We start from the raw sequence: 22,662 nt of genomic DNA, 5'->3' as shown, positions 1-22,662 counted from the left end.
AGTCTTCAAAATAAATCTTTTTTGCATTAACAATAATGTCCATCAATGATGTATTTTGTGAGACTCACTTTGTTATTTAAGTCTGACAGCTGATACACAAAGAAGTGGCCTTTAGATGTCAGCTCAAATGATCTTAAATGCGCTCCATCTTACCATCACTCGTGAACAAGACCCCGATATACTTGAACTCCTTCACTTGGTGGGATATTCCTGAACAAATCTAGTGAATTGACTGATGAATACCAGAATATATTCATATCCACCACGGCTGGTTTCAAGGTGGAAGAAGTCAATGCAGACAAGTTCAAGGAGTGAGCTTGATGTGAGGCTCCCCATGAGTGCTCTGTCATGGACAGCTGGCTTTTTCTGCTGTATACGACACTGGTAGCTCTGCTCAACTGGTGTGAGTGTGCAGGACCCATAGTCTATTACTCTCATCTTCCCACCCTGATTTTGTTAAAGGACTGCTACAAGGCCCTGTTGGGAAGCGTCAGTATGGAGCATGAAGGCATGATCATCAGTTACTAGATCCAGGTCCTGTGTTGCCTGCTGATGTACTTATCCGTGAAGTGTAGTGATCGGTGAGCAAGTAATCTGCTCCAGTCCACTGTTAGTTGCCCTGTAAACCTTAAAGCACTGTTGCATTTATACATTTTATACAATTTGCCATTTTGTTGAAGATCCAGTTTGTCTCCTTTTTAATTTTTGCATTGTATAGGACAGTGGTCTCCAAACCTTTTTGCGTCACCGACTGGTTTAATGTCAGACAATATTTCCCACGTATAGCTGATAAATACAACAAAATAAAATGATACAGCCGACATTAAAACTGTGCTATTTCTAAATATGATAGTAAATGTGAATCTACTGTGCACTCCCATGCAACTTTATTATCAGCATCCTCGTAACAACATGAGTAACATCCTCTCTGACCCCTAAGCCCTAACCTAAATGCAGCTTTCTTTTTCGAGGAAGTTGCAGGCTCTTGTTCTGTCCCCTCTCTGGGCCTCATTCCCTTCGTAAAGAAACTTTCCAAAGACATTTGTTTTTTACTCATTTTGATAACTTGTGGGTTTAATTTTAGCTATAACGTGTCACATGACCGAGACAAGCCTCTTGACATGTGTCAAGAGTGAGTCATAGACGAACGTAACGGTGAGAGTCCAGTCATTTTTCAAAATAAAACATTGTTCATCTTCAGATAATAAATCAAACAGAAATAATGTAATTTATTTATTCATTCTGTGCAGCCTGGTACAAATGACCCACGGACCCCCTCCCGATCTCCCTCCCCCAGCATTATGACCCAGAAGCAGAACCCCCTTCAAGACATTTCATTTTTGCACATTGTCTTTTAATATTTCTACAATTTCAACATTTACATTTCATTTGTCTCAACTCCTCCGTCAGGTTATATTGTCTCTGTAGCTGCAGGACTGTATCAATGAGCACCCAACCGCTTGCAGGTGTACCACAATGACACTTGTTGCTGGGGGCAGTGGGATGGCCTGCAGCCAAGGATGCCTTCACCCACCGCTGACTCTGGATGGAGCACAAGCAATTTGTTTCAGTAGCACGTTGATGATATGTATGTGTTTAAAAAAAAATCAGCTTTATCTTGTTCCTCTGTGTTGGCAGTGTTTCCTTCCCTCCCAGACACGATGCCACTCATGTTCGCCTTGCCAATGATGGATGTGATTTTTGTGCACTGTTAGGATTAGGATGGCACAGGAGGATCCTAATTGATTATGTTGAGTGGTGTGAGACAGATAATTAAAACATCAATTCATGCACACAGAAGGACATGTTAATTGAGGATAGGAAAAATATGCCTCTTCCTTGGCAGTCAGTTTAGCCATGAAAATTGGTGGATATAGGCAGTACCGATATTTATTTGGACACAGCAAATGGTGATTAATTGCAGTGCAGAGAAAATTCTAACTATATATACTCCAGAGACTGTTCTTATTGAGGAAGTTAGGGTAGGTATAGGGTAACATGGTAGGGTACTTTCCAGCTTCTGCACTCTGGGTGGCAGTACTGGGTGCCTGGGTTGAGGAGCTCTAGAGTTTAGGGCTCCTTTATTCTGAAGGCCATTGCTGCTATTAATAGCTCTTGCTTCTTTTGCACTTCTTTAACTCCACCTTAAAGGGAATATTGCGGGTGAATTTTTTTTCTCCAAATTTATATATAATCTTGTCTAAAAAATACCATTGAAAAGCTAATGGAGGTTTAAAAATGTTTTCCAAGACACGAGAGCAGAAATTAGGTCCAAAAAGTGTTTTGCTGTGTTTTGAACTAAGCCTCTTTTTTTCAACACCGCGTCATATAACAGGCAGAGAAATCTCTATGCCAGGCTCTGCCATCACTCAGTGTGGGAGTAGGTAGTTATCAGTCAGAGAGTCAGTGTGTTTTCAGTAGTGTTGTATTGCATTCATTTATCATTATCGTTGTAAAGTATTGCACTTGTGGAGGTTGCACAAACTCAGGCCTGTCAGGACACCAAGCCCACAGGTTTCCTAACAGGAAAAAAAAGTGACACTCTTTTTCGCTTTCTAACTGAATATCTAACTGAATATTTATGGTTGTACATTTGTTGTTTATATATTTCAAACTGTGTGCTTTCTTTTACTGTTCTTGTCGGTGCTGTACCTGCTGGAACAACAATTTCCCTGACGGAGACCTCCCAAGGGATTAATAAAGTCTATCTTATCTTATCTTATCTTATCTTATCTATCTTTGTATTCCTATGCACTTTGTGCATATTTTAATTTTTGATCGTACACAAAACCGATATTCTGTAGTGAGTTTGCATATGTTCATGTGTTGTTCTTTTTTTGAGTGCTTGTTGTTGCTTTTCTAAGCTGCCCTTGAACTGTTCCTGGGGGACAATACAGATTTACTCTAGGAATTGTACAGGCACAGGACAACAAACAGACCCACTGTCTGGCACCAGGAAGGAGGGACATGGACTTCCCTTGATAATATTAACAGTCTACTTTTATGATTTTTTTTAAGCATGAAAACTTCAAAATTTAAGGAATAGAAATTATTGAGGGACAGATGATGTTTGTGTTCATGTCCTGTTTTATTTTGAAAATCTTGTTCTTGTTCTGTTTCCCTCGTGTTGATTGCCTTCCCTGCCCTAATGTGGTTCACCTGTGTCTTCACTTGTCGCTGCATTTAAGGCCTATTTTTTGTTCAGTCTCAGATCCTTGTCCCTGATCACATGTTGTCTCTCTGCTCGTGTTATTTTGTAGTTTTTGGTTTTTGTTCATTAAAATTATTTAATTTCACACCTACCTGGTTCTTGTGGCTCCTGCATTTGGGTCCTCATTCCACCACCAACTGCACCACTTATCTCAGTGTTGCCACACTGATTCTAGTCATTCAAGGTGTCCTGATGTGATTCAAGGTCATGCTGACCTTGGTATACATCACAAAGCCACTATAATAAAGCTGGCAGACTGTGTCTAAGTTTCCTCCTGGGTTACATCAAATATGAACTACCCCGTCTTTCCAAAATACTTAAACTTAAATTACAACTATCTAACTGTGCATAATTTCTGAAGCAGTGGCAAACTCACACTATGTTTGGAGCAGTGTGGATAACATCAGTTTTCTTTGGCCAACTGAGGAAATATTGTCTCTTCACAGCTTCAAAAAAAAAAAAAAAAGAAAGAAAAAGGTATGTGGTGGTTACTTTATTAATGATAACTGATTTCACTCTAAAATTATCATGTCTTAAACAAGCTTATGTATTTAATAATAACCAATAATCATTAACTTCCCACATTCGGTTGACTTGTTATCAAAGTTTAAAGTGCAGCAGTGCTTCTTAAGGAATCTGCCAAAATAAAGGCTTCAGTCACAGCTGATGGTCAGGATCCAGGAGGCAGAGTCTTACTCTGAAACTGGACTGACCTGTAACAAACACACATTAACACATACTGCAAACAGTTGGTAAAGAATATTAACACACAGTAACCTGACCTAGTTCTAATCCCCCAAACCTCAGGTCAAAACGGTGTTCACATATGAAAGAGAGTGGAGCAGCTTCCAGACCTTGTTGTGACAGAAGCCTTGACCCAGGATCAATCCCAGCAGAGCGTTGAGGATGTTGGCTGTACACAGGATGGTCTGCAGGGCACTGGATACCCCCATCACACTAAACAAGACCACGTTCCACTGGACAACAGCACGGGGCTGCAGACATACTCCAGACCACAGCGTCCTGTTGTACAGGTACCCTAGCTGCCTGAGGGACCCAGAGACCAGAGACAGACTCAGACAATTTCAAAATATCTGAATAGCTTTTCTCTGTGTGCCTATGTATCTCACCTTTCAGACAGGGGTCTGAGCGGGACCCCCCACATTGCTGTGCCATTGGACAGGTTGTAGAGACAGAGGGGGCCCTGAGTGAGACCAGTCGCACTAACCAGACAACAGCAGCCAGAAGCCAGCAGACTCATACAGGAGTACAGGACCTGGCTTAACATCTGGATACACATAGAAACATCTGTTATCATCTGAGACAACATCCAGATACACAGAAATAGCTGTAACAGCTAACACCTAACTATCCAGATACACAGAAATATCTATAATATCGTTTACAACAAAGGAACCCACATGGAAACAGCTGTGACAACAAGAAAAAAAGCTGGCTACACATAAAATCGCCTGCGCCACATCTGTAAGTTGACAAGTTAAAATGTTTAGGGGGAGTCAGAATTTTTTTGTTAATTAGTTTCAACTGCAACCTTTCCTTTTTGGATTACAATGGATTTTCTGTGCCTTTCTTTCTCCCAAATGGTGGCTATGACAATGTGATACATCTCGTACAGGGCAGAGGAAAGGGATTGTGACTCAGAAGTCAGAGTCAAACTCTGGGAAACAAGCTGAGGAACACAATCTTCCCCAGTTACCCTTTAGGGTAACATTCAATACACCGCTGCACTTTCAATTCATGTGTTATTGGGCAACATGCAATGACAATAGCTGTTTTTGCACCTGCAGCCCACACTTACATTTGTATGACCCTTCAATGTTTTATAGTGAGTAGTTTTGTATGTACTATAGTGTATGTACTGTATTTGTATATAAATAAAATAAAACATACTGTCTACAAAACTGGACCTGAGCTCTGGGCAGGAACAGGGGGCTGTGATGCTGCAGGGCACCAGCCCTGTGTCCCCAAAGCACCTACACCAAAGAGGCTGCGACTGCCCAGAATGGGAAGAGCAAACAGTGAACCACTGTGTATCAACCTGCACCACACCAAGGCACAGCACTGCAATGGACGCTTTACCACCAAACACCTGGAAGCCAATAGGCCACCAATGCAGCAGCCTGGGGGCCCGCAGTTGTGGCAGTCTGTGGTGACAAAAACATGCCAGCTGCCCCAGCAGTGACCATCATCCCCCCATCATTTATTAGTTCAGTTAACACTGTCCAAGTGAGGTTTTACCACATAAAATCTGTATAATTTGCTACATTATGATATGTTTGTCTTCCAGTATCAATATGTGGAACTTTCTGTATGTGGCTGAGTTCAGTGCCGGTACATTTATGTTTTGTTTCATGCACTTAATGCAAAATTGCGGTGTTACCATCACCATCTGCTCAAAGTGAACAGCTGCAGTCAACTCACCTGACTCCTGAATGCACAGCAGCCTTTAGTTCTGCTGCTCTGGACAAATGCTCGTGCTCCCATTAAAACCTTAAAACCAGACGTGAATATGGTTTAATACTCTCTCCATTAGAATGTCCGCAGTTGGACTCAGAATGAGTCAGAAGCAGCAGAGCAGATTTAACCTCAGAGGAAAATAAACTGAACATGTGACAACAACACATAATGTGAAGGACATATGAGGAACACGAGTCACACACATACCAGGAAGCCCGACCCCCACAGGCCTGTTGCCCAGGTGGCCTCCCTGGTCACGTGACCCTCCAACAGGAAGTGGATATCAAGCTCAGGAAACAGCAGCAGCATGTTGGACAACATGCAGATGATTGCCATGGGAAACAGGGACACACCGACACACAGCAGACATCTTGACACACACATCTGTCAGCCATGTTAAGGAGGAGGAGTCTCAGCTTCATAAGCCTTCATACACTCACTTGTATTGATCACAGAAACTGAAAAATTAGCTTCTAACAGACCTTGTTTTGCACGAGATCAAACAGACAGGTATTTAATATTTCACAACATGAATCCTGTATATTTTTAATTCACATTAGCGCACAACATCCTGATTTCTTTGTCCGTCAAACATAACTGTAATAATATTAATATAATAATAATCTTTAGTCTCCATCTGTTTCAAGTTCCAGCTCATCTCTGACAATTACTATTACAGTTCGACCACGCTGGAAATGTGCTGCAAAGACAATAAGGAGCAAATCTTGAAAGATTCCACAGAGCTGAGGACACTGTTAGTGTCTGGGCTTTTTTGTTATTAATGAAAAACATGGATTCGCTCAGATTCAAAGTAAAGCCAATCACAGCTTCAGTTGTTTAAACATCATTTGGTCCTTGGTGTTCTTGTCATCTGATAATTATGGAGCTGCATTTCATCTATTGTCTTTTCTCTGAGGAAGTTACTCCCACTTGTCTGAGACGTAGTAAGAAGAGTTCACTCACCCTGAGGAGCATCCACTGAAAACACTGATGATCCACTTCAGGCTCAGTCTAATGAACAAAACCAGCCATTTCAGAACGTCTCATAAAGAAATCACAAAGAGCCACCCACTACCATGTATGGAAACAGGAACCATCCTGTGGTCACAAGCAAACCAAACATACTGAGCCTCTGTAGGGACCAGCCCCCATCAGGTCTGGTCATGAAGATCAGCACATAAGAATCTCAGGTAAAGGGTAACGCTCCACTCAGGCTTGTTCAGAGTAAATTGTTTATGTATGAAATGAAACAGACCAAGACCAGCTGATTATAGACATGTATGAAACTAGAGTGCAACCTGACCAGATACATTCTGCTCACTAACAGGTGCCATGAAAAGCTGATTTATATCCCACCCACTTACAAGTGCCATGGTAATCAAATAATCAATGTTTTTGACTTCATCAGTCAGTGTTCATAATGATTTTGCAAATCAGTGTGCAGTAAACTTAGGTTTTTTTTATGTCAGATCCTAGATGACGAGGAACTGCTGACAGTGACTCTGGACTGACTCATGTTTGCGCACTTCATCTTTTACTCTATTTTCAGTTTTTCTCAACTGCAATACTATTTTAGATCCTCCACAAGTCATTATATTGGTATTTGAAGAGCAATGTTAAACTTCCCTATGTCATCGGTGACTGGTCCACTTGTGTTCATCTTCAGCTTGAGAGATTTTCCTCCAGATGCTCCTCTGGAGGAGACCGTTGGTCTCTTTCACTGATATTCTCCAGACTGACAGACTGAAGATGCTCCAATGTCAGTGTTTTTAACGTCAGAGGAAAAACTATACATGACTTACTATGTACTTGTGTTTTACTTTGAGGTGTTTTGCTGGGATTGAAGACTGAAGGACAGTTGTATTTGCCATTAAGTTAACTGAACTAGGTTATGTGACAAACCTTTTAACTTTGAATTAAACATTTTTTAATCACTGAAACGTCTGTTCATTGTAAAACAACAGTGAAATAAACATGGGCTGATTATCAGTCTGTGGTCAAAGTAAACAGCTGTGCCCAGATGATCATGACCATATCACCACACTGAATGTTTCATGATCTACTATACCCACTTCTTCAAAATGCATTCAGGTCATATGGGAGGAACTAACTCTTATCATGGACCAGGCACACTTGGCTGGAGCTTCATCGCTTTGACATCACCCATTGGTTTGTGAGCTGCTGCTGGGAGCCTCTAGTTTGTCATTGATCTACTGTGGAACTGACCTGTTCTGTGCTTTTGCCAGAAAGTGTGTGGTACAGTCAATTACACAGTAGCCACACCCCCTGTCGAGCATTTTTTGGTCTAGTTTCCTCTAAATAGGACCAAAAAAATATATCATGTGTTGAAGACTTGAAACAAGAGACTGAGACAATGAACTAATTAGGAAAATATTTACCAAGTTAATAGGGAACGTATAAGGAGGCCATTTTCCCAGACTTCATTCTGACTTCTTATTCCAGCCAGTGGAGTCGCCCACATGATGGTCATGAGAATGAATGAAAGTCTGGCCTACTTCCGGACTGGTCCATAAACAGTATATTCAATTACCTTGTGTTCATGTGCAGAAACTAAACTCAAAATCACACAAACAACAACATGAGCTTCCTTCCATCCCACACCACGTGAATGCAGCACATTTACACTGTTGTTAGTTTTGCCAGTGAAACCAGAAAAGTCAGATGTTCCAGACTACTTGGACCACATCAATTCATTCCGATTCATTATCATGAAGGCCTGGTGTCAGAAGTCAGAAGCATGCTCCAGAGTCCGGTTTGTCCCAATTGTGGGGGATCCAATTGAGGAGGACCAAGGGTTGGAGTAGTGCTGCCTGGACTGGAACATGTCTGAAATCATCAGGTGAGCTGATTGATTGATTTGATGATCGCCATTTTGGAAAATACAACATATTAGATGTATACTAATCTGGTAAAATTAAAACAGCTAATTAAGCTAATTAAGACAGCTGCTTTCTGTCATCACTGTTCAGTTTTTACTCAGCATCCAAAAAAAAAGTGAGCAACTCAGCATTGGTAAAGTGAAACGAGGACACAGAGAGAGAGATGGTTCAGCTGGTCAGGCTGGAGAACATCTCAGTCAGTGTGGTCTGTTTACTTCCTCTGCTGGAGGAGGGACTCTTTAAGGAAGGTGAGGAGCTAGAGGTCTTTGGACTCTTATTGGGGTGTCTGCTCTTTGAGGTGCTGGTGCTGGTCTCCATCTTGCCTCCAGGATTCTGCCGAAGCAGATAGGCATCAGCAGTTCCTTTACGCCTATCGGTGACTCGCTGTCTCTCCTCATGGTCCAGCTCCTTCTGCAAGAGCATAGCAAGACGCCTGTCCTCCTCTTCTTGTTGCCATCTGCCCAACTGCTCTGCCTCCCACTCAGCCTGTTGATTCAGGGACGTCTCCACCTCCAGCGAGGGGAATGCGGAAGAGGATGGGGGGGGCGGGCCGTGACAGCCTCGTTTGGTGTTCAGAACCTCCTCCACCTCAGAGCTCTTCCTCTTTGTTGATGAAGGTCCTCCATCTCCAATCAGCTGACTTTTGTGGGTGTGATCCACCACACAGTTGAGATGGATTTCTGGAGATTCTGATCTGTTTGTCGAAGCACTGTAGTAATCAAGTTCAGAAGGTGAATACTCCAGCTGCAGCTCTTCCTGCTTGAGGAGGATGTTTTCCTGAAAATCAGCAAGAGTCAGAAGAGTCATAACGTTCTCTCAAACATTGTTGATTTTTAGATTCACCCTTAATCTTATTAAACTGAAACTTTAATTAATGCTAATTTTATAAAGTTTCAGTTTAATTACCACTTCACTTTCTAAACTCAAATCTTTATTGCAGAAAGTCAGGCTACTTGCTCCATGGCCATTGGTGGCAGCATTTCACCCTTGAGCTTTTATAATAAGTTTAAAAAGATATTCATTGTTTAAAGAGTTTTTGCCAGTGGACATAGTTCAGTGGTAGAGTGCATGCTTTGCATGCAGAGGCCCAGGTTTCAAAACCCAGCCCCAACACAAACCAGTGGCAGGCCGGTCCTGTGCCCGGATCAATATGTAGAGTTACGACAGGAAGGGCATCTGCTGTAAAAACTGTGGCCAAATCAGTCACACAAGTTACAGAGCTGACTTGTTGTGATAGAGTTCTCGACCTGCTCTATATGTATATTGCTATGATGTAACTTTGTTATGATTTGGTGCTATACAAATAAACCTGATTTGATTTGATAACCCTAAATAGGGAGAAAGAAGAAAATAAATAAATAAATAGGCAGCATGTTGGCATAGTGGTTAGCGCTGTTGCCCCACTACAATAAGGTTGTGGGTTCAGCGCCTGAGCATGCATGGGTTTCCTCTGGTTTAGGGGAATTGGTGACTCTAAATTGTCCATAGGTCTGAGCATGAGTGACAGGTCATCTTTCTGTGTCTATGTGCCCTGCCCGTGCCCAATGTGAGCTGGGATGGCTCCAGCACCAATGTGACCCAGAAACTGATAAGAGGTAGAAGTAGAATGAATGAATGAAATAAATAAATAGATTAAAGAGTTTCTCACAGACACTCTTGACTCTTTTACAGGAGTAACAGCCGATGAAACATGACACATCTGTTTTGTTAATTTGTAGCAGCTCAGTCTCCGCTAATTCCAGCTGCTGTCCTTCCTCCTACTCATATTTAAGAGATGACATAAATAAAAAGTCCTCTATTAGCCATTCAACAGGGAAATTTGCAAATTTAGGACTTAGAAAGGAGGCTACACTGACTGACAGCATCTTGTGGTGTCATGAGATGGGGCTGAGCTAGCTGTCAACCAGCTAACTCAGCTATACAGATATTGCTGAAAAACAATGGAGGGAGGTCTTGGTCATAATATCATCACTGTGCCTACTTCACACATGGTTGGTTATGTTACATCATTAACAATCCTACACATGGAATAGTTTCTAATTAGTCAACAATTCACTTAACTTTACTTGTAAAAAATTATTAATAAAATGATTCTGAACTAACCTTGTTTGCCCTTATGATGCCAGTGTTGCTACAGCCTGAGGGGTGAGATTTAGATGGAAAAGGACATAAGAACCTAAAACACAACAGAACGATCAGTCACAATATGGAGGGCATTTGGAGTCAGTAGGGCTGGGATTTCAATCAAGAGACAGGAATTGGTCAAAGTTGTATAATAATAACATTAAAAGGTGCATGAATGGATTTAGTAATATTCATCAACATCAAGTAACGTGCAACTAAACATTCCATCGTAAGTGTGTGGTAGCTGTCAGTGATCTGAGCTTTCAGTGAAAAAAGGCCGCAGTTGGACTAAAATCAAAGCAAATGCATGCCATTATGGCATCATCTGATATGTCTGAGCTGATGTTTGTTTGATGCTGAGTCAAGAGTGTGTTCAGTCTGAAATCTTATCATGTCACAAAGGAAACATTAAAACTATTTTTACAAGCAGCAACTTTACCAAATGCTTAATTGTTAAACTTGTTTAGATTCTGAAGTCAACCTACTTCTCAATCTGTTGTATGCCAACATCATTCCTCTTCTTGGATTGACCCACTACAGCAGGATGGATGTTTTCCTGAGAGACTGGAACAGAGTTCTACAGGAGGAAGAAAAAATCAAATGGATGAGAAAACAGTTTAACTGATGAATCATGATGATTTTTCTTTATCCCAGCAGCTTCTGAATTAAAGACAAAAGCTGTCCCTCAACCCAGAGCTCACCAAGATCAGACCCCTGTAGTTGAAGAGCTTTCTTCTGGATATTAGCAGCTCAGCTCACACCTCAACATTTGATATAAAATATGAAATGTATATCAAAAATCAAATGAGTTTTATCTAAACTTTACCTCACTTCATTTTGTTTACTCAGATTTTTGTGATTGACTGTGATTCAACAAAGAGATTTTATCAGTTAAACGAATTACAGACAACAGAAACAGTCGTTATTGATTAAAAAAAAATCTGCAAAGACAACCCTTTTTCTACTAGGACCTCACGGCTACTTGAGAAATTTATGGGATCACATTTATTAAAACCAAATCTCAACCAACCAAATTTCCAAGTGGACATAAGTTAGTACACAAGTCACATTCCTGATGCATTCTGGGTGAAATTTGCAGATGGAGAACACCTCAGATATTTTAACTGCTCTGATGTAGACATGAACTAGAAATGAGACTGATGACATTTCACAAGAACAGAGAAAAAGTCAGATTGAAAAACAGCTAAAGCATAAGACATTGCAAATTCTGACCAGCTGGTTGCTGAGCAGCCTGGCCAGCTTCTCGTCCTCCTCCCTTCTCCTGCTCTCCTCTTGCAGCTGTTCCTCCTCCTCAGCCAACAGTCTCTGGATGTACTCCTCACTGGCCCTCCTCTCCTCCTCATCCAGCACCCGCTTCTCTTCTGTCAGCTGACATTTATACGACAAGTCAGCATTTCAAACATAAATCAGTCTGTGACAAAACTTCACTCATCAAATCTACCTAAGGGATTATGATTATTTTACTATTGTGTGTGATGGCATTTGTAATAACTTTATATTACATATCATCTTAAAACATTTCCTGCAGCATCATCAGCTACACTAAGAAATACAGACCAAACTCACTTTACTAATCTGGTCCTCATACTCCTGCCTCAGCTCTCCAGGCCGACTCACTGTCGGAGAACACAGAGTGACTGCGCGCACGCACACACGCACACGTGCGCACACACACACACACACACACACACACACACACGAATCTTTGAATCTGTTCTGAGATAAGATGCTTCAACATAGCCGCTGAAACTTTACTGTTCATGTTCAGTGTGAATCTGTCAATATAACGGTATGTAGCCTACCTCCCAGGTCACCCTCATCCTCCTGCCCTGCGAGGCGGCGTTCACAATGCACAGGGAAGGAGGTTTGGATCTGCCTCCACAGCTGCTGGTTGACCAATGTGTTGTTCCTGCTGTTCAATCGGGCCCAGGTGGAAACCCTCTTCCTGCACATGGGACAGCACAGATTGGCTTTGTCCACCGTCTCCAGGAAACACCCCTGTGATACCACAGAGAAAGTTTGTCTTCATGAAACTCAACAGCTGCCCCTTAACCTATAAGCTGTCCACAAATGACCCCTGGTGGACCCAAGACTGCACTTTGAGAAAAGGTGGTCTACAGAGAGATCTACAACGTCACAGGACATAATTTTGCAGGTGGAGGCATACATTTCCTGTAAAAGATGGTTGGGTGTGTGTGTTAACTTGTAGACGTGCTTTCCTTGCAGAAGCTGTGTGTTTCTTCAGAAGGGTTAGTGTTAGGGGTTGTGTGGGTGGGTGTGTGTGTTACCTTGCAGAAAGTGTGTGTGCAGGGAAGTGTAACTGGTTCCATGAAGATCTCCAGGCAAACCGGACAGCGGCAGTCGTCAAGAGACAGTGGACCTCTTCTCGCACACCCCCCCTCCTCAGACATTGGGGCCATCATCTTCTGATCAGTCACAGCACAACACTGAAGACTGCGATCAGCCAGGAGAAGAAAACCAGGATTGTAGACTTAGTTGAAATCTCACTCCTGATTCACTTGCATCCTCTCTATACTAGATTGAGATTCACATTTGACCTTGGAGAGTAAAATAAAGAAATCTATTGACACACCAATGAGAGGACAGATATCAGTGTTCATCTGATGTCACCTTTCCTTGATAGCCTGATATGGCTGGGTTATTCATCTAATTTTCGATTATGATTCTGGTTTCCCACTATGAAGGCAAGAAAACTGAGCAAAAACAATTACTGCTTCAAAACATATCCAATCCCTCCCCCACAACAATGTCCCTATTACCCCTACTCCTGAGTTCATAAAGTTTAGCAGGTGAGTTGTGTGTGTGTGTGTGTGTGGATAAACTGAAATAAACTGAAGAATTTAGAACAAATTAACAGTAAAACTCATTGGATTTTTAGAAAGTAGATAATAACCAGACACAACACATCTGCTGATAGTTTGTAAACGTTAAAAGAATGCTGAAATTAAACATTTACAGACACAGGTACTGTGTCGACTGTGTCGACTGAACGACAGACGACTTGTTTGAGGTAAAAGAAACAAACTGCAGTCGACAGTGACAATAATAATGAATACCGCGAGTCGCTGTTTAAAATCTGAGCTAAAAGTTTAGCTGCTAACGCTGTTACCGAAGGACCTGAAGGCAACTCAACTTGTCATTGGGTGCCGCCCTAAAATTAGCTTTAAACTAAACGTCAACTCAACTGTCAGCCGTCCTCCGAGGAGATTACATTTAGAGTACCCGGTCCTGATGGAGACCCAACGGTGGTAAAATGTTGGTTGTAGCTAACCTGTTAGCATTGATGAGCCGCGTCAATGTACCGCGGGAATTATGCGCCTGCGAAACAGTCCGTGTGTGGCTACCAGACCGTCATTTGTTGGATCGTGACAAGTTCAACGACGGTGTAGTAGCGCCACCAACTGGAATGGAGGAACGAACGGACTCACAACGTCTCCGCCACGCAAACATACTTCCTCTCAGTTTTATTCTTCCAATGTACTGTAACATGATTCAATATTAATTCGAATTGTTTCTGTTAACTCAAATTATTTTTTTTCATATTTTGAATCATAAGCATATACATTCTTTGGATCGGAATATGTTTGCCAATACTCCATCGTTTCATCCTGCCCAAAGTAACCTGTGTTGAGTTTACTGATTCAGCTTTTTTTTTTTTTTTTTTTCAACGTAGTAAGTCTCAGGGTGCTTTCACACCACTAACCGAGTTTGGTCCCCTGGTTCGGTGTGAATCAGCCGTCATCTCCCCACCTCCCTACCTTTGGTGCGGGCAACCGAAACAAATCAGACGAAAACGGTCTAGTTTTCGTGGGTAAAATTACTCAATTGATCTCCTGCTGATCACGATTGACCCATTTGTTAATTCATCGGCGGCTCAAGATGAAAAATGCCCCAAAACCGTGGCGTGCAATGCGCCTTCAGCGACTCCAACGAATTATGACTTACCTGTAGCAGCCGCGACTCATGTTCGAACTGACTCGTTTGCAGAAAATTATCGACACATACAGCCCCAGCTCCATGTTAACTTATAGAAATTGGCGCGTTTTCTATAAGGAAGTTGTGCTTCGTTTAGAAATATGCACATGTGAAGCCGAACCGTACCAACGTCTGTTTGCTGCATTGTAACATTTTTCTGCCTGTTGCGGACCAAAGCAATCGGTCTGAAAGCACCCTCTTCCGTTTGCAGGTTTTCAGTAAAACGCGGCAAAATTTGCATTCCAACTTCAGAATCAAACTCAGTCAAAGCCTAATACCACAGACAAGTGTCAGTGACAAGAGAAATTGAGACTCAGAATTTAAACTAGTGTTTATTTATGACATTTTTCGCACTGATTTTTTCCATATATTCCTTAAAAAAAAAAAAAACAAGCTGTCCAACCAGACATCAGAGCACGTTTGGACAAATGTACCCAGCAGTGAGTGCTCCTCAAATCACGAACAGTGCTGCACGTGAGTTTCCAGTCTTAATGCTAAGCTAAGATAAACTAATCGCAGACTGAATACACACAGGGCTGATGTCAACCTGAAGATCTCTCAGACACAGTAGAACCTTAATAATCCTGACTGAGCTTTAACGACCTATAGTGAGCCTTACTAATTCTGATACACATCCAGGATATTAATCGCTTGTGAGCTCCTGTGTCCAGGGGAACTCATCCCTGTTTTTGCTACGTTTGCTGCCAGACTCAAGTGTGCTCAGTTCGTCAGCACCACAGCAATGTTTCTTGAGCTGCCGGGAGTCAGAGAAGCCCTGTTTGCAGCGTTCGCAGGAGTAGAGCTTCACGCCTGTGTGGATTTGCATGTGGGACTTGAGCTGGTTGGACTGCCTGAACTTCCTACTGCACACCAAGCACTGATAGGGTTTCTCTCCAGTGTGGACAAGCAGGTGGCGGTGGTAGTTCTGCGGTGTCCTGAATTCTTTCCCACACTGCTCACATCGGTGAGGTTTGACTCCAGTGTGCAGCAGCTGATGTTGCTTTAGCTGTGATGAGAGCAGGAAACCTTTCTGACAGATACTGCAGACGTATGGCCGGTCGCCACTGTGCTGCCTCATGTGATACAGGTACAGGTGTCGTACATGGAAGGCTTTTCCACAGGTGTCACATGTAAACTCTTTGTTTTCTGCATGGCTCTTCTCATGCGTCCTCAGTGTGGTGGTACTGCTGAAACTCTTCAGGCAGATTTTACAGATGAATGGTTTGACTCCAGTTGGCCTCCGTCTCCCCTGCCCTTTCTCCTTCACCTCATCTTTACTGTCATGGACCAGCTGCTGGTGTTTCTGTAGCTGACAGTTGTAGAAAAATGTCTTCCCACACAAATCGCACATGAAAGGCTTTTCCACACCGTGAACCAGCATGTGAGTCTTCAGAGCCCAGGTCCCTGAGAACCCCTCCCCACATTTATCACATCTGAGACAGAGAAACATAAACATTGGGTTAAATATGCAACTGATTTAGATAAAAGGAGAGATATTGATAAAACTGTAACCTTCCTGTCTGCTTGCACCACATTAAGGTTAACAACAACATACAGATTCATTAAACAGAAATATTTACAAGTGATCAACTAAAACCATCATCTCACATTTCTGTGTTTAATTTTGCGTTTTAAAGTCAAAGATTTTAAACACTCCATCTGAACAAGTTTTTGTAATTCTCATTTTTAAGCAAACGAGAAGTATCTGGTCTGGACCTGAGACATGGGATCACACGTTTTTCCACAGATATAAAAACTATCTGAAGTTCACCGACTGACTTCCTGACTAAGAAACCTGATCCGGTCTTAAGTCCCGCCAAGTACTTGCTTCCTCCCAGTGGACAGGTGAAAGAGCAGAGAGAACAATTCATGTCTTTCCTCAGAAAGATTAACCATTTTAAAGCAACATTAACAATTTTCTAATTTGTTTCTGTTTTTTTCATAGAGTTGAGATTTTAAAAATGCCACCTTGACAATAAGGATAACCAGTTAATGTGACTCAATGAGGATTAAATATTAGGGTAGGAAAAACACACCTGAATTGAAGGTTTCCTTGTTTTCTACATAAAACATGAGAAGCCATAATTACCAACAAAGACTTCATCACATAAAGTTGCACACATCAGGGATGCAAACAGGTAATGAATAAATAGGTGAGAACATTGCATGAATAAGGATAACCTGCCAAAATTAGGGGGCTTCCAGGGGTAATCTCAGAATCCTTTTTTTTTTTTTTTAATTATAAAAGATATTTGCTTTACGTGCTAATTTCAGCAACTCCACTATTCTTGTAGGTGACCAATTTAGATTTCAAAGTGGTGAATTTGGCCAAAAGGTGAGGAGTTTTCATCTTTGACGTGTTTGAAAAGTTTCTATCTTTGTCTGTACAGGAGTTCTGCTTATTGCTTTGAGTTGTAAAGCAGCACCAAACTCTCTAATGCTCTAAATAACTTATTGGCCATGTCTCTCAGACCAACTTCTCCTCACTCTGAGATCAGAAAAATTCTGGATCGATATCAGAGACTTTGGTTATACAAGCAGCTAAGAGAGATTGTCTGTGACATCACCCATTGGAGCAAATATGAACACCAAATTCACAGACATCACTCTAGAAGTCACTATCAAAGATGAAGGATTCAAACCAATGGATGATCACACAGAAGTAAAGCAGCAAAACTTGAGTAAGAGTTGCATGTGGAGCAATAACGCTCTAAAGACAAGCTGACGGATGAGGTCTTTAGACTTCTGTGAGCTAAAGAGGGTTAATGGAGACTGAAAAAACATTTCCCATGAATACATGCATGAAAAAAACCCCAAAACATCTGGTGTGTTTTTACTTCAGAGTACTATACAGTGTTGTGTTGTCGTGTTGATATGTTCACCTGAAGGGCTTCTCTCCATTGTGGAGGCGTAGGTGTCTCTGGAAGTTGTATTTGAGTCCGAAGCTCAGTCCACAGGTCTGACACATGAAGGGTTTCTCTCCAGAGTGAACCACTCTGTGCTGCAGCAGACCCATCCTGCACTTGAAGGCCTTGTCGCACTCACTGCATTTGAATGGCCGCTCCTCGGAGTGCGACCTCTTGTGAACGCGCAGGTTGCTGGCCGTGGAAAAGCTCTTCCCGCAGGTCTGGCAGGGGTACGGCCGAGCACCAGTGTGAACTGTCTGGTGCTCTCGAAGGCTCTTCTTCCTGGTGAAGCTCTTCCCACAGACATCACACATGAAGGGTTTTACTTGAGCGTGTGATACCTCATGGTAGCGCAGTGCACTGGAGGAGGTGAAGGTTCGGTCGCAGCTGTGGCACTTCAGGGGCGCCTTCTCAAGTCGATGAGACAATTGGTGGACTCGGAGCTGCCGTAGAAGTCTGAACTTCCTGTCGCACTGATCGCAGCGCAGAAGCCTGTCGGGGTCATTCTGTTGAGCCTCCCTCAGCTGGTGGCTAAGCTGGTGTTTCTGTAGGGTCTTGGCCTTGTAGAACCCCTTATCACAGGAGGTGCAGGGAAATGGTTTCAGGTGGCAGGACACATGTTTCCTCAGCTGGTGTTTCTGATGAAAACCTTTATTACAGAGCTCACAGAAAAACCTCTTCTCTTTGTACAACTCCCGCCGCCTCCTCCTCTCCTGCTCCCTTTGCTCCTCCTCAGTCTGGCCTGCAACCCAGAAAGGCTGCATCAAGACTCTGAAGACATCATGAACAAAAAGTTGTACATTTCTCAATTTATTGTAGGAAAGACTAAGTGTGCTTTTTTCTTACCTGAACCCTTTCATTTGTTAATAGGCATCCACAGTATGTAGCTTTTAACAGCTAGTTGGTGACAACTAGCCTATTTTCCTCCAATCTCTGACTGCTCTCCTCCAAAGAACTGCTCCACACTGAATAGTTGTGCTATTTGCTCAATTCACCGTGAAAAATCTTGAGATCAGCAGCTTCAGGAGCAAACCAGCAACAATCATCGGAGAGGTACATGTTTCCTCACTCTGGCATCAACATTAACACTTATTCCATCAGGTAGGAAGACAAGAAGACCACTCATTTATCACTAGAGGCTCAAGAACTTTTACAATTTTTATAACTCCCTATAAACCTGTCACACCAGTAATCAGATCAACTTTACTCCAGAGAATGTCTTCATATCTCTCGTCTTAATTGACCTTTAAGGCCAGACTTGGTTCAACCCTTCCCTGTAACTTTCAGCATGCAAACACTTATTTCATGTCCTGTGTCCACTTTTTGTCACATTTTTCTCTTTTATACTCTCTTTTTCTCTGCAATGTCCTAGCAACCTGTCCAGGGTGTACCCCAGCCTCACGCAATGCGAGCTGGGATTGGCTCAAGAAAACCCTGTGGCCCAGAAACAGATAAGCAGTAGAAGATGAATGAATGACCACAAAATCTTATATTTGGAGAAGGTGGAGCTGAGGAGTCAGGAGTGGATCTGAACTGCTCTGGACACTATCCTGATTGGGTGGTACATTCTGTTGATCAAATAGTAGCCACACCCCCTAAGTAATCCCCTGCTTTATGGTCTGAAATGGAGACTGGAACGATAAACTAATTTGGAAAATATTCAGTGAGCTGATAAAGTATGGATATTTTCCCATACACCAGGCTATCCAAAACTTACCTGTCTTAAGTGTTTCACTCTCTTCAACAGTTTCCAGTTTCAATTCCAGCTCCTGAAAACAAAACAGAAGTGACTCTACAAATCTATCCAATACAGAACCACGTTGTTAATTAGACTGATGACAGCCAAGCTGAGTAGAAAACAGTGATCCAAAGTACTGAACATGCCATGTGAGATGAAACAAACATGGAGGACCTGAGCTTGCATCAAAAAACAAAGACACACAAATAAAACAAAAGTGTTGTTAAAAAACTGTGAATGATGACACTTAATTCATTAACACATGTACATAAAACTTTCTAATGCTGTGGGATTAGCATATTGAACATTGATAATTAATAATAAGTTTTGATTATCTGACTTACGTTCACAGCTGATACACCTGTGAGTTCACTGGTTGGTTGATCATTAACCCCGGGAAAGGATGTTACTTGTGTGGAAGACTGGACCAAATCCTGAGATCCATCAGAGTCTGTATTGATCTGGATCGATTCTAAAACAACTTCAGTCTCAATGTCAGACAGACCTGGGCCAGGGGGATTATCTGATTTCTCCTGCTGCATTTGGGGACCTGTGCTGCTTTGCCCTGTGATTGGTCCAGGGAGTGGTTGGCTAATGATGACCAGAGGGACCTGGGGGCTGCTTCCAGCTCTGTGCGAGGCTTTGGTGGAGTTGATGATGGCCATGGCAAGAGCTGAGGGGTTGGCAGCTGGTTGGTTAAAATCAAGTGACAGAGAGGGACCATCTGCAAGATTCAGATTCAGGTTATAAAGACATCAGATTAAATGTCAGAGCAAAAGCCAGGTAAAAATTATAAATTGAATTTCAGGATAACAGTAGTGTGTGAAGTGTGAAATGATGTCGAAGAATATGCTGTCAAACAGAAATTAAACCTGTTTTTACCGAGCCTTTGTTTCGGGGATAAATTCTATTCATTTTAGGCTTTTGGTTGTGATTGGTCTTGGGTTACTAATCCGAAACAAATAAAAATGAAAATAAATTAATTGCAAACTTTTTTTTCCCTTATTTTCTTAGTAACTGTGTTTATTTTGGTATTATTTTAGGAGTACCACCAGGCTTTTAATTTAGTATTTATTTTTTGTGCTTGGTTGCTTAAATACAAAGATTTTCCATTTTTGAGTATGTGAGTCAGTCCATGATATTAAAACTAAACATGGTGCAGAGTTTAACTCATACATTTTCCCAGTGTTTATTGGGCATTTCTGACTTCAAAATTACCCTCATCCCATCCCAATGTTATGAATTATCCCAATGTGATGTTTAGGTCACTGACCTGCAGGTTTGATCTTGTATAGAGTCTGAGTTTGGTTCTTCGTGACTGCAAAGTTGTTCTGGCACCTCAGTTCAGACTCCAGATGTTTCACTTTGTCCTTCAGAGCTTTAGTTTCCATCTCCAAACTAAGGTAAAGCTCTCCAAAAACTCTGCAGATTTTACGCACTGCCTCTCTGGACATCACTTTCAGGACAGCGGTCAGCTCAATCTGCAAAAGACAAGGATCAAGTCCATTCTGTTTATGTCAGTATTCTTACTAATAGTATTAACTTCTGTTCAACTTAACACACATTGCAGCGGCACCACTTGCCACATGCCTGTTATCTTTTCAGTGTAATGATGTGGTATAGCTTTTGATATTTTCTCAGCCACTAATAAACTCTTCTCTGCCATTAAGCACAGACAGAAGAGAGGAGAGGGAAACAATTAGTTCAACAGCTGGTTGGCAGAATACTATTGTTAAAATTTACCAACTCTGGATTAGATTAACCTTAAAACTTAGTTTGGTTTTGTTTCTCTCAGTTTTGCCAAATTATTAATTTTGTAATTTTCTGATGAATAATAATATTTTTCATTGTGTGATCTTATTTTCAATAAAAATCCTTTCTCCTTTCTGTCTATTAAAACTTGCTCACAAAATGGTGGCTGACACTGTGAGGGTTTCCAGTTAAATTTATGTTGACTGATTGAGTCTGTCCAGTTTTTCTGAAGTTCACCCCAGCTGATCTTCTGCCTGAGTTACTCATTAACACGGCGTTTTAAGTCTTAAGCGAAACTTGAAACGCTCAGATTTCCTTTCCCTGTCTCCACTGAACTCTTAGTTCTGTTTTAGTTATATCTTATTTGGCATCGTAACCTGCGTTTCTGCGCCCTCAGTCTCACTCAGTCCGAGTTTCTGCTGTAGGACAGAGACCACAGTCTCCACGGCCACCTCCATGATCAACTCCGTCTCTTTGGAGAAAGTCGTCACCGCCGCCATGTTGGCCGGCTCATCCCGTAACAACAGCACCGGGTGAGGTGTCATCGGCCCCGCTCTTTTGACGGACCAACACTGTAGGTTAAAGTCCTGAAAACAAACGGTCCGCAATGATGGCTCACTTCCGGTTCACCGCCGCTCTTCCGCTAATGCTTCCGCTTCCTGCTGCTGTTGAGCTGGTTAATGGCGGCCGTTAGCGCCACCTTGTGAGACAGAGCGGGTTAAGACGTCAGGAGGACTACTGATTCTACAAACGCGAATAAAATTTCTTAGCTCTAATCTAGAGCTTTTATCTAGAGATAAGTATACTTTCTAGTTTGCCCAAACCGTTGCCTTGTGTTAAAATAACCCACAGAAATATATAGCAGAGCCACTGGCTTGTCTGCTGCGCATGACAGGTGGGGTGTGACAAACTGGAGGAAATTTTCTGTATTAATGCCTTTCTTTACTGACAACAAAAATGTCCCAACATTCAAAACAAAGTAGCTGCACACAAACAAAGTCATTATTAATAGCCTACATCTAGCCTAAATGAAAAGAACTTTAGATAGGTGCCTGTGAGAAAAATGCAACCTGGAACCAAAGTGTAAAAACGATTAATGTCAGCATGTTAATTGCAGCAGAACAGTAGTCCATCTTTCACATAGAGGAGCAGTTACTTCACAACATGGATACATAGGCCGAGGAGGAGGGACGGATGACACCGGCAGCCAAGGCGTCATTGATGTACAGACCCATGGCCTCTCTTTCAGGTGCAGACAGGGAGTAGAGGCGACCCTTGGGGGGTGAGGTGCCGAGCAGGGGGTCGATGGCACAGTCGTATGGCCAATGAGGGGGCAGGGAGGTCACCTCGGCCTTGTTGAACACCTCCCTGAAGTCGCGGTATTCAGAAGGAACCCCGGACAGGTCTGGAGGAGGATTGGAGCTGGCCGCTGGCTGAGGTGCTGCCGCTTGTTTCAGGCAGACCTGATGGCATGAGGAGCTCCACCCCAGAATGGACCCCATTGACCAGTCGATGTGGGGGTTGTGACGACGGAGC

General features: G+C 42.3%; 3 protein-coding genes across 8 annotated transcripts; all 3 read right to left on the bottom strand.

The window, feature by feature from the left end:
• Positions 1–1,315: 1,315 nt before the first annotated feature.
• LOC115053481 (transmembrane 4 L6 family member 1) lies at positions 1,316–6,896 on the bottom strand. Of its 3 annotated transcripts, none has more exons than XR_003841446.1 (6): positions 6,653–6,896; positions 5,897–6,073; positions 5,654–5,722; positions 4,342–4,499; positions 3,588–4,258; positions 1,316–1,542 (listed from the first exon to the last, which is right to left on the bottom strand). XR_003841446.1 is itself a non-coding variant. In XM_029518224.1 (6 exons), the coding sequence occupies exons 1-6, from the start codon at positions 6,662–6,664 to the stop codon at positions 3,904–3,906; spliced, it is 630 nt and encodes a 209-aa protein (XP_029374084.1). In that variant the 5' UTR covers positions 6,665–6,896; the 3' UTR covers positions 1,316–3,903. The 3 variants fall into 3 exon arrangements, 2 of the variants coding, with proteins under 2 accessions (XP_029374084.1, XP_029374083.1); XM_029518224.1 differs by having other exon boundaries at positions 1,316–3,924; positions 4,066–4,258; XM_029518223.1 differs by having other exon boundaries at positions 1,316–4,258.
• A 188-nt stretch (positions 6,897–7,084) lies between these two features.
• Positions 7,085–14,882, bottom strand: rnf168 (ring finger protein 168). Of its 4 annotated transcripts, none has more exons than XM_029518218.1 (8): positions 14,701–14,882; positions 13,023–13,188; positions 12,537–12,732; positions 12,301–12,371; positions 11,947–12,102; positions 11,199–11,290; positions 10,693–10,765; positions 7,085–9,366 (listed from the first exon to the last, which is right to left on the bottom strand). In XM_029518218.1, exons 1-8 carry the CDS (start codon positions 14,772–14,774, stop codon positions 8,758–8,760), a joined length of 1,437 nt encoding a protein of 478 aa, XP_029374078.1. In that variant the 5' UTR covers positions 14,775–14,882; the 3' UTR covers positions 7,085–8,757. The 4 variants fall into 4 exon arrangements, with proteins under 4 accessions (XP_029374078.1, XP_029374082.1, XP_029374081.1 ...); XM_029518222.1 differs by lacking the exon at positions 14,701–14,882 and adding an exon at positions 13,941–14,013 and having other exon boundaries at positions 7,109–9,366; XM_029518221.1 differs by lacking the exon at positions 14,701–14,882 and adding an exon at positions 14,027–14,628 and having other exon boundaries at positions 7,110–9,366.
• Positions 14,883–15,118: 236 nt separating this feature from the next.
• On the bottom strand, positions 15,119–21,745 carry LOC115053276 (oocyte zinc finger protein XlCOF6-like). The gene is made up of 6 exons (XM_029517864.1): positions 21,504–21,745; positions 20,648–20,855; positions 19,719–20,098; positions 19,354–19,405; positions 17,613–18,378; positions 15,119–16,163 (listed from the first exon to the last, which is right to left on the bottom strand). The coding sequence occupies exons 1-6, from the start codon at positions 21,669–21,671 to the stop codon at positions 15,374–15,376; spliced, it is 2,364 nt and encodes a 787-aa protein (XP_029373724.1). The 5' UTR covers positions 21,672–21,745; the 3' UTR covers positions 15,119–15,373.
• Positions 21,746–22,662: the final 917 nt, after the last annotated feature.

Source organism: Echeneis naucrates, chromosome 13 (genome assembly GCF_900963305.1).
Source record: "Echeneis naucrates chromosome 13, fEcheNa1.1, whole genome shotgun sequence".
NCBI lineage: Eukaryota > Metazoa > Chordata > Actinopteri > Carangiformes > Echeneidae > Echeneis > Echeneis naucrates.
Note: the sequence above shows the minus strand (reverse complement) of the source record. Positions and strands in the feature narration are given on the sequence as shown.

What these genes read in the sequence shown, in the direction of transcription:
- LOC115053276 (XM_029517864.1), bottom strand. Translation starts at nt 21,671, where the DNA reads ATGACACCTCACCCGGTGCTGTTGTTACGGGATGAGCCGGCCAACATG. An exon ending in CTGAGGGCGCAGAAACGCAG is followed by an intron (nt 20,856 to 21,503) that starts GTTACGATGCCA and finishes TGTCTTTTGCAG; the next exon opens with ATTGAGCTGACCGCTGTCCT. An exon ending in CAGGTGTATCAGCTGTGAAC is followed by an intron (nt 19,406 to 19,718) that starts GTAAGTCAGATA and finishes TTTTGTTTTCAG; the next exon opens with GAGCTGGAATTGAAACTGGA.
- LOC115053481 (XM_029518223.1), bottom strand. An exon ending in GCTGTGCATTCAGGAGTCAG is followed by an intron (nt 4,500 to 5,653) that starts GTGAGTTGACTG and finishes ATGTGTATCCAG; the next exon opens with ATGTTAAGCCAGGTCCTGTA. An exon ending in CTCAGACCCCTGTCTGAAAG is followed by an intron (nt 4,259 to 4,341) that starts GTGAGATACATA and finishes TGGGTCCCTCAG; the next exon opens with GCAGCTAGGGTACCTGTACA.
- rnf168 (XM_029518218.1), bottom strand. Translation starts at nt 14,774, where the DNA reads ATGGAGCTGGGGCTGTATGTGTCGATAATTTTCTGCAAACGAGTCAGT. An exon ending in ATGAGTCGCGGCTGCTACAG is followed by an intron (nt 13,189 to 14,700) that starts GTAAGTCATAAT and finishes GGCTGATCGCAG; the next exon opens with TCTTCAGTGTTGTGCTGTGA. An exon ending in GGATGAGGGTGACCTGGGAG is followed by an intron (nt 12,372 to 12,536) that starts GTAGGCTACATA and finishes GCGTGCGCGCAG; the next exon opens with TCACTCTGTGTTCTCCGACA.